This window comes from Cucurbita pepo, chromosome LG01 (assembly GCF_002806865.2).
Source record: "Cucurbita pepo subsp. pepo cultivar mu-cu-16 chromosome LG01, ASM280686v2, whole genome shotgun sequence".
Classification (NCBI taxonomy): Eukaryota; Viridiplantae; Streptophyta; class Magnoliopsida; order Cucurbitales; family Cucurbitaceae; genus Cucurbita; species Cucurbita pepo.
Genome location: NC_036638.1, coordinates 9359278 through 9367865, shown reverse-complemented (window position 1 = coordinate 9367865; position 8588 = coordinate 9359278). Strand labels below are relative to the sequence as shown.

Below are 8588 nucleotides of genomic sequence, written 5' to 3'. Positions count from 1 at the left end.
AAAAGAAGACCCCACCAAGTAATCAAAATATTCAAAACTCAACACAGTGAACATCATTTTCCATGTGCTGTTGAAAAGGAAGCCAAAGACTACTGATTTAGTTACCTGCAACCAGTAGGGTTTCAGGAAGTTCAGTTTGTTTCCTGATACGTTGACGACCTTCAATTAGCCAATAGGCCGATAGAATCAGGAAGTGACTCCAAAAGATTCGAAGAAATATCAAGGCACTGGAGTTTCTGAAGCCCAGTTTAGGAAAATTATAAAGCAATTGACTGTATTAGATCAACTAAGCCAATTCATAGAACCCATGTTAAAAAACAGAGGAGCTAGAAGATGAAAGTTACCTCCAGCTGATTGTGCGCTACATTAAGCTTTAGATCAATAGGCGAAATTTTCCAAACTCATAGTCTCAGCCTCTCTCAAAATTCTTATGACTTTTTCGTTCACTTCCAATTTTACATCAATTGCCTTTAAGATTCCCCAACACCAAGGGACTGAATTAAAAAAATTTATTGATGCATAAAAAACCAAATTGATAACATGTAGGGATGAACATAAAACCTTTAACTAAAGGTATAAAACGAAGAACTTAAGACATAACTTTAACATGTAAAATCGTTAGGATTTAAGGTGGTGTTTGAGACACCCAGTTAAGATAATTAATTCTGAAATTATGTAGTCTATAAAGTTATTTGGACTTTGGAGTGCAAAGTTATTTAGTCTAGATTTAGAAAGTATCTTTTTAGGATGAAAATTTCTTAAACATAGAATCCTAAAATCTATTAAACTTTGATTTATAAAATTTGGGTTGTTTTGTTTTGAATTTGAGACTCACTTTAATTACTCCATAATTCTAGAATTGCAATTAGCTGTTTTGTTAAGGAGTATTTTAATCATTTGATAAATCTTAATTAGTGTTTAAATGTGTTGTTTGGCCATTTATCCGGCAAAGAAATAGATAGGGTATATTTCGAAGCCCGGTTCTAAATTTGCCCATTTATGTCATTACTCGTATGGTTAATCCCAGTGTGTCCAGTAAATTATCACATGCATAAACAATATATCCACATAATTTTAATTGTCTTTAGACTATGTTACTTCATAAAATAAATTATCATGATTCATGGAGATAAAAAAGATGGACTTGGTTCAAATAGGACATCAACTAATTGAGTGTGACCTCAAATTATTTTTGTTAGACAAAACCCTTAATTATATAACAATAATAATAGTTGAGCCAGAGACATTTGTATGCTCAACTATTCAAATTAAAAGTCAATTTTAAGTAGATGATCGACACCCGTACCTATACCTTTTGTTTGTTTGTTTGCCTTTTTAATTCAAGGATATAATCTCGATCAGCTACTATGCTAGAATATTGTGTGCATTCAATATTACACCTATACTCAGATGTCTAGAAGATAATTATAGTCCTGACTTAAATCAATGGGTGTGAACTTCGTATACTTAAATTGCATAATTTGTTCCATTTGAATAAACATGTCGATAAACAGTATAAACCCCGTGCACATGTTTGGTTAGAGGGTTTTAGAGATGGGAATGGATATGCATTTTGGAAACCGAGGTTTGTTTTAAAGTTTTGAAATCAGATGCCTTGAAAAAGTTTTTCCTGGCATCACATTGTGGTGGGTTTTCGAAACTTCTAAAAAAACTACGGGTCTTCAAAATCCACCCAATTTTTCCTTCTTTTTTTTTTTTTTTTTTTTTTTTTTTTTTTTTCCAATTTCTTTATTCTTTTTATCACCTTTCCTCCGTATTTTCTTTTCCATTTTTATCTCTTTGTTTTTTATTTCCATTTTCTTTACTCTCTTTTTTCCCTTCTATTTTACAATTATTATTCTTTCTTTCTTTCTTTCTTTCTTTTTTATATCATATTTTGCACATGTAATAGAAAATCTTCTTTTTTTTAATCTTTTTATTCTTTTATTAATAACTTATTATAAGATAATCTCATCTTAAATAATTTACTCCACTTTACAGTTTTTCATCATGTATAATTAATTCTTTAATTTGATTACCGTACTAATTATTTATAATTAAAAATATGTATAATTTGATTAAAACCACTTATTTGAGAATAATAATTGAATAAATTCAAAAACCTCAAATTTAAGATATTATTTATAATATAATAAAAATTAAATTAATAAAAATTATTTAAATAATTTAACTTACTAAAAACTAACTACAACTAATTATCTAAAGTAACATTTTTAGAAGTAAGAACTAAGCAAAAATATTATTTATTTATATGAAATTTTGATAGCAAGAAAAGTATCTTATTTCTAGACCTTCTATACTCAACATTTTATTTTATTCTTAGGGAGCTTAAGCAAAATTTCCAATCAAAGAACTCTCTGAGGAACTAGTGACAAGGGAAATTTGATGGGTTACAAACGACGTTGAAACGTCGGCATACGGTTTCTGGTTAAGATTACGTTATCGTCATCATGGTTTAAAAATTAATGGCTTTTCTAAATTATACAACACAAGGGGAAGCTCATATAGGAGGATATAAGAAATAACAATTTTTTTGGCCCATGCCTTTTGGAAAAACCAAAGGCTAATGAAATCAATGGTTCAAAACCCTAAGGGCCGTTGGGTCAAACTTTTATTTATGATGACTAGAAACAAAAATGTGGAGAAGGAATCAAATAGATGTTATATAAAAAATGTTATCTAAATACTTTTTAATAATTTTATTGTATTATTTAATTTTAGATAATTAATTATTATTAGGTCTCTTATTTCTATTTCTATGAAGTCAGATTCTTAAAATAATGTTAAGAAGTTTTATTTTATTTTAATTTTCATTTATGTACCTTAAATTTTAAGTTTTTAAGTTTATTTTGTTTTAAGTTTTAATTCTCAAATAATTTAATTTAATAAAATATAAAACTTTTTAACTATAAATATTTACCCCAACTTATAGTGGTGGGTAAATTATATTAAATGAGATATATTTATAAATGTCATACCATTATAATAATTTATTAATAAAATAATATATATATATATATATATATATATATATATATATATATTATATTAGAATATTTCATTATTTTTTTATAATTATAGTTTATTATTATTAATTACAAATTTAATTTGAATTAATCATAGTTCAACATAAAACACATCTAATTGAAAAAAGAAGATAAGTTAATAGAGTTATAAAAAAAGAAGAAATAATACTCAACATTAATAATTAAAAATAATAATCATATTTAAAAAAACAACCAAGAAAATAAAAGAAAAAGGAAAAAAACAAATGAAAAATAATCAAGAAAAATAAAAAAGTGGAGGAAGAAGCAATACAAAAGGAAAAAAGATTAAAATTAAAAAAAAAAACATTAAAAGAACCTCATCCGTTTGAATGCGTTTTAAAAACCCTTCCATTGCCTTCTTTTTAGATGTTTGGAAAAAGAGTTTCTCCAGATAATAAATTAAATCCTCTCCCAGAAACCCGTTCCTAACCCCAGAAACAAACACCACTAAAGTGTAATATCTTTTTATAGGCTGAACCAATGAAATATATTTAGTAATATTAATAATAATAATAATAATAATAATGTGACGAAACAACGATCAAGTAAAATAATAAAATCATGTCCACCAATATTAAACTAAATAATTAAAAAAACTGGAATTATAACAATAAATTTATTTGGAAAAAATATTAATACGAATTGGATTAACATGATAATTATTTATCTTATCTTAATGCATTACTAAATAGAAAAACCAACAAGATAATTCAAAACAATATACGGAACTAAAAAAAACATATAATTCAAAGATAATCTAAATAAAGCAATTGATCGTACAAACCACGACCTCAATAATGTTGGATTTTTTTTTTTCTGTTTCTTATATGGATTTGTTCATTCGTTGTATGACTATTAGTGAAGCGAGTAACTGATAAATTAAAATAGCCTAGCTTATTTTTATTTTTATTTTTAAAAAGGTGAATCATCATGTGTTTGAATACAACACGAAGCCCGTCAATACAAAACACCAATCTTTACAATTTTCTATTAAATTTTGGGGTTGAATGTCTATCGATAAATATTTTAAGGGAGTAAAGAATAACAAATTAGAGATATATTGTGTGTGTGTGGGCATAATTGCAGACTTACATGTGTGTGTGTGGTAAAAAAATACAAAGAAAGGGATCAGTTTGCAAATACAAAGAAATTAAGAGGTAAAAAATCATTTTTAAAAATAAAATACAGAATAATTGCAGAATTATGTGTGTGTGGGCATCCTTTTCTGTTTCTCTAGCATAAAAAAGGGTATGAAAACATGGCCCACGCACATGTTATCTTCCTTTTTATAAATAAAAAATTCTTTTTTAAAAAAAAAATTATTAGAATGAAAATATATTTGCAAATGGCTACTTCTCAGAAGAATAAATAAATAAATAAATAAATAAATAATAGAAAATGGGTTTTTGAAGAATGGGATAAATCTCCAGCCAGTGTTGGACCACATCATATCATGTGTGGTGAGAATCTGTTTCCCAAACTGGGGTTAGAATTTAAAAGGGTAGGTGGGTCATTAATTATTTACTTTTTTCTTTTACTGGTCCTTATACGATTGTGACTTTATTTCTTCTAGTAAATTTAGATGAAATGAAACACAAGTCCAGTGCCTTCCCCTTGTCTGGCAAAGAGACAATNTTTTTTTTTTTTTTTTTTTTTTTTTTTTTTTTTTTTTTTTTTTTTTTTTTTTTTTTTTTTTTTTTTTTTTTGTCAAACTGATCTCAATATGGTCCCCAGTGCATTTTCAGCCATTGTCCCTGTTGTCCACTCATGGACTTTTCCTCCACTCTCCAAACACAGAAACAAACCAAACCTCATCGTCAAGGCCACGCCATAGAAGCCTGCAACTTGCTCCTAATACTACCATATTACTGCTGTCTTTCCCCCCACAATTCCCTATTTGTAGGTCTTTACTTTTTTAATTTTATTTCTACCCAAAATTTTCCAGAGTATTATCTTGTGTTACTTTATTCAAAATGAATGGGAAAGAAGAAAGGAGTACCTGTGATTGCGAATGAAACTCTCGGTACAGAAAACAGAGCAAACAGACCTCGTAGATCTCTGGTTCCGACAATGGCAGATTTTCTTCGCATGTACCTAACATATATAAAGGATCCAATACATATAAATGTATCATCATTTTCTCACAACATTAATATAGAATTTATGTGATCTTTCGCAACCACGAATACGACTTGTGAACTTTTCATCCAGAAAGCCAAAAAGGTAAAATATACGTGTATGAATGTGGTGTGCGGAGAGAGAAAGAGAGTCTACAGCAACGGGGTAAGAGGAATGAAAGAAACGACGATTAAAGGGTTTGAACTATGCTAGAAGGCCTAAAAGGAATTGAAGACTAATGAACAGGTACACACACATATGATAAAATTAGGCAACAGTTATGAACACTTAAAAACAAAGCCGACACCACTCATTAAATTAATACAACACTTTTGAAGGCCTGCAGTAACTGATCAGTAAGTGGATTGGTAGAATCAACAATGAAAGGGCAGAACCATGTTGGAAGGCCTAAGAGGAAGCAACACTTACGAACACACAGCACAAACATATACAAATTTAACTAATAGATTAGATAGGACGGAGATCTTACATCCAATGGCAGAATCGCAGCCGTAGCTCCTTGTGTCTTCAAATTTTGTTTGATCCAATGTGATGGTCTCTTAGACCCTGCAAAATCAGATTGGTAAGATTAACATCCAATGGAAAACTATATAGTTCATCGTTTTATCAAAGACTACGGAAATTGTAATCCACCGGACAACATTAATAGTATTTTGAAAACTGAACAGTAGAACTTATTAAAACTGAGTTTTTAAAAGAGAACGAAAGAAACAAGATCAGATAATAAAGCCAGTTGTGCCAGAGTAAAAATACGTATTGTGCACAAGCACAAGCAACAATCAGACCTAAACTATGGAGGCTCCGTGCGTGGAATGTTAATAGGACCTAGAGAAAACGGTGGACATTTGCTAAACTCTTACTGGGAGAGAGGGCAAGCGTGCGATTAACGGACCTAATGGTAATGGAAGCTGTAATTCAAAGTCGGGAACGGATTCCGTTTCTTTGACGAAGAAACTCACCATCACAATAGCTAGGGCTGAAAAATGAAATAGGACCGAATTTCATTAATGGCTAATGGATCAAAAGGAAATCCTTAGCGACATGTACATTCTCCTTACATCATACATCCTTTTTTGTGCTTGGAATTCCCTTTTTCTATTTCGTTATATCTTATATGTATGTTTACTTTGATTTCTCTCATCCTAGTTGATGCTATTGCCAGTGATTTCCATTGTGGATGAGGTAGATGTGGCTAGGATTCCCTTGAGGATGATATGAGAAGAGAGGAACCTTCGCAGGTGACTTCTTCAGGCGGTACGAAAACCTCACTGGCGTTGGGATCTGATGGATACAATAGTCAGGAACCTGCGTTGAGGCCCTTGGAGAGGATATAGCAGTTGTCGGAGACGAAGGTTTTGAGGACGACGGTGATGAAGAGGCCGACGAACAAGGGAGAGGAAATTCTTTCACGGATTTAGGCGGTGAAAGGAACGCTCTGATCTTCAAAGAAGACGGCGAGGCTGCTCTATCGTATTCCTCGATGAGATTCGCTAGGTCCTCATCGGAGGTTATCGATACCAAAGCATCCAAATCCTCTGAAGGCAATTGACAACGAAGACTCACACATGTTCCACACAACTTTTCCAGCTTCAACAACAGTTCTGTAACCAGACACAATTATAAATCTCAATCTAGAAGTTCATACCAAGGCTTAAATCAATCATTCAACCTCAACCTAATAAATTACAACATTCAATCGAAACATTCGCGAAATAAATGCACGGATAATGCAATATAAATTACGAAAAGAGATTAATACTAACCAGAAAAAGGAATGGAACGATCGACGGCGAGGACACGAGTTACACCACCAAGATAACGGAGTTTGCCATCAGGATAACGAGGAAGGATCCTGCCTCCATAACTACAGAGAAACTTGATGGTCGCAGTTCTGTCAGATCTGGCGGCGACGCCGCCGGGACTGTGTGAGGCTCCGACCATTTTCTACTTCGCGTCTTGGATTTGAACCCGAAGTTATCGGTCCAATCTAGATTGAAAGGGAGAGACTAGGAATGTAAAGAAAAGAGACCTGAGAAGAAGATTTGGAGTTGCTTCTCCAAGCCTGGTCTTGGTACGCCTTACCCACTATTTATAGAAATAATTACTCCCGCCAGTGATGGTAAAAGTGTAATTAACTAAAAAGCTATGGGCCGAATATCTTCCGTTCATTTTATTTGGGCTATTATTAAAAAATAATAATAAAAATAAAATTTAAGGTATTTTCAAAATAAAATTCAAAATTCAAAAAGTATTTTTATTAATTTAGCATTTAATAGCATTTTTTTAAGTATGGCTGCTTACGTTATAATCTAATTTTTTAATAGAAATTAAACGAAAAGTGAAAATTCGGTTTGAAACGGCGGAAAGGATATTATTTGAAGCGCGGATATGATCCGGTGGAAGGAGATTATGGGCCAGGAAGGGTCGTATTCAAGTCATTTGAGGAAGGCATGGGATTCATTGCCAGTTTGCTGGTGGGCTGCTCGCTGGGATGCCGCCTGGCTCCCTGCCTTACTGCCGTCATCACGTCTTTCTATATAACAGTTTTCAAACACTTTCTTTCCCACCTTTCACTTTTTCCCTTTAATTATAAACTTTTAATTAATTTGAGTAAACCGTGTGTCGTCGTAATAAGCTTGTTGCTTTCTTCTCTCACGATAAGAGCTCGTTCGCCAACTTTGAACTTTCACTCTCTCGTCTATGACGGTTTTCTTCGATGCTAGTAACTACATTGACCCTGTTAAGAATGATGCTCTGATAACATGTTAGATGAACACTGTTAGACGAACACGACTCTCCACAATGGTATGATATTGTCCACTTTGAGCATAAGCTCTCATGGCTTTACTTTGGGTTTCCTCAAAAGGCCTCGTGCCAATGGAGTTAGTATTCCTCACTTATAAACCCATGATCATTCCCTAAATTAGCCGATGTGGGACTTCCATCATCCAACAAACACGACTCTCCACAATGATATGATATTGTCCACTTTATAAACTCTCCACAATGGTTTGTTCTCCTCCCAACCAATGTGAGACAAACTACTGTTTATAAGGGTGTGGAAACCTTCCCTTAGCAGACGCGTTTTAAAGCCTCGAGAGTAAGTCCGAAAGGGAAAGCCCAAAGAGGACAATATCTGCTTGCAGTGGATCTAGGGCATTACAAATGGTATCAGAGCTAGACACTGGATGATGTGTCAGCTTTCTTGCTGTTCCCCGAAGGGGGGTAGACACGAGGCGGTGTGTCAGTAAGGACGCTGGGATTCAAAGGGAGGTGGATTTGGGGGCGGTCCCACATCGATTGGAGGAAGGAAAGAGTGACAGCAAGGACGCTGGACCCCAAATGATATGAACCAAGAGACATCATTCATACAATATACTT

At 32.6% G+C, this 8588-nt stretch overlaps 2 protein-coding genes and 1 pseudogene across 3 annotated transcripts in view; all 3 read right to left on the bottom strand.

Moving 5' to 3' along the window:
• Positions 1-4932, bottom strand: part of LOC111809874 — a 5786-nt pseudogene extending 854 nt beyond the window's left edge.
• Positions 4727-7290, bottom strand: LOC111805018. The gene is made up of 4 exons (XM_023689880.1): positions 6971-7290; positions 6438-6808; positions 5677-5753; positions 4727-5162 (listed from the first exon to the last, which is right to left on the bottom strand). The coding sequence occupies exons 1-3, from the start codon at positions 7146-7148 to the stop codon at positions 5715-5717; spliced, it is 588 nt and encodes a 195-aa protein (XP_023545648.1). The 5' UTR covers positions 7149-7290; the 3' UTR covers positions 4727-5162; positions 5677-5714.
• LOC111805002 overlaps positions 6287-8588 on the bottom strand; it is a 19768-nt gene continuing 17466 nt past the window's right edge. The window contains exon 3 of one of the 2 annotated variants that reach the window (XM_023689868.1): positions 6287-6437. In XM_023689868.1, the coding sequence (XP_023545636.1) occupies positions 6360-6437 (78 nt within the window). In that variant the 3' untranslated portion in view covers positions 6287-6359. The remainder of the gene's footprint in view (positions 6438-8588) is intronic. The other variant, XM_023689860.1, reaches the window with a different exon arrangement.